The following is a 2058-nucleotide window of genomic DNA, read 5'->3' on the forward strand; positions in this document are numbered from 1 at the left end:
TATATATATATATATATGTATATATATATCTCTCTCTCTCTGACCCTGTTCGGTCCCCGTGTTCAGCTACCGGAAATCGCTTCGAATATCGTCCGCCTGGAATCATTTGCCTTGTTTTCAACTTAGATCTTTTTCAGTCGCCGCAATGCCGTAACTGGAACAACTCCTTCATGAAGCTATTCTTCGGCCAATCGAAATCTGGAAGAAACCTCCTTCGAGCTCGTCGACCGCGGCTCTTCCGTTACTTTCACATCGAAATCAACGCGCGTCCCACGTGGACGAATATCATGCGCAAACCCTGAGACGCCTGGGGGCGTCCACGTCACCGGACCACCGTCCAGGGTCCCACTTTGGCTAGCACCAATCGTCCTCGTCACTGTCCGAGTGCCTCGACCTGCTCAAAAATATTATTCATTTAATCAGAACTCATTATTATAGTTACAAGTGGATAGATGTATTTTGTGTGAATTAAGACAATTGTAAACTACATAATCTAATAAAATCAATGAACTTTAGAATATAAGCTTCTATTGTATAACTTTTAATGACATTGTCAGTAAGAATTACAGAATAGAGGTCATAAAAAAAGCACTTTAGAAAAAAGAAAAGATAAACAAAAATTAATAAATAGTAAGAATAATTAATTGTAATAATGATAAAAAATGAGATTATTCAAAATAGAAGTGGTAAAATCTTCTTACCTAGGTGCTCTTTGCTTGGATTGCGGTTGTGGTTTGTAACCGTTGGGCACCGGGCTGGGTAGTAGACGACCGCGGCCGATCGCGACAGCCTGCTCGAAGCTCAACGGATGATGACTCGATTGCATGGAAGATGGCATATGCGACGGCGGATGTGGATGCTGCAGAACATGGCCGGATACAGGTCCTGGCACGTGGGTCAGTCCACTCGATGCCACGCTATGCGGTCCGTGAGTAGGCGAGGCATTCAGCTTGGGGAAGTTGATGTTGGTCGGTTTCAGCTGTAGGGTCGATGGCTTGTTCGGCGTCGGAGGCAGTCGGCGACCCTGGCCTCTTCTCGCGACCAGCACCGGATAGCTATGTTGATGCGGATGATGGCGATGGTGACGCGGACGACCACTGCCTATCGGACTCGGGCTCCTCGAACGCTGCTCCAGACTCGTCGTGCCATAATGGCCACCACGTTCGATTCTGTGAACCGGACTTGGCGACCTGGCCGGACTCGTCGACGCGCTCCATGGACCTAATAATTACGCTTATTAAAATTTTCTGTCTGTACTATGTACGCATGGCACAATCGTTGCGGCGGGGCTTTTTCGACACACGGCGCAAAGGTTGCTTGACAAGTAACTCGTAAGCATGTGTTGAAAAGCCATTAGGAATCCCCGATACGGATTGGGGACCGGACAATTTTCGGGTGTTACCAATTTTCAATATTACTGATCATTCGATTGTCTAATTAAAGGACTTACGATTAAATAAAATTATTCTAGATTTAATCACTCGGTCTCTGTGCGAAATTCGAAGAGCTCGATTTATCGGAAAGGATTCAGGATTGACGAATAAATGACTATTAATATAATGTAACTCTATTAATATTGATTAATCCTTTAGGACTAATTATAATTTCTTGTTCAAGGAAGAATACCAAGTATATTTATTAAATGTGTAATAACGAAAACTTAATTTAATAATGGAATACATTCCTGTAATATTTTTCTTATTTCTACATTTTGCGAAATTAATCATTATGACTCGGAATATAATTTTTGAAAATTAATAAAAAAATATCAAATATATGTACTAGTTATCTTGAAATTATCAAATCCGAAGGAGGATTAATGCAACATGCTTGTAGTATTTTGTGTTTGTAATGCTGTGAAATCATTCGAATCAGTATAATGCAAATACATGTCGGTGTCGGTGCTTTAAATATTAACTGTGTTCAAATTCTATGAGGCATCTAACGTAGCATGCGCATACATTCTATGATACTAATCATTAAATTACGGGTGCATTATATATATATATATATATATATATATACTAATAATACGTAGATTAATTTAATTAACTAGTT

At 40.4% G+C, this 2058-nt stretch overlaps 1 protein-coding gene across 1 annotated transcript in view; it reads right to left on the bottom strand.

The window, feature by feature from the left end:
* Window positions 1-354: 354 nt before the first annotated feature.
* Window positions 355-2058, bottom strand: part of LOC105619939 (voltage-dependent calcium channel type A subunit alpha-1) — a 129239-nt gene continuing 127535 nt past the window's right edge. The window contains exons 33-34 of the mRNA XM_012201452.1: window positions 702-1221; window positions 355-394 (exon numbers count right to left, since the gene is read on the bottom strand). Coding sequence (XP_012056842.1) covers window positions 355-394; window positions 702-1221 — 560 coding nt within the window. The remainder of the gene's footprint in view (window positions 395-701; window positions 1222-2058) is intronic.

The sequence above is a fragment of the Atta cephalotes genome (genome assembly GCF_000143395.1).
Source record: "Atta cephalotes unplaced genomic scaffold scaffold00023, whole genome shotgun sequence".
Classification (NCBI taxonomy): Eukaryota; Metazoa; Arthropoda; class Insecta; order Hymenoptera; family Formicidae; genus Atta; species Atta cephalotes.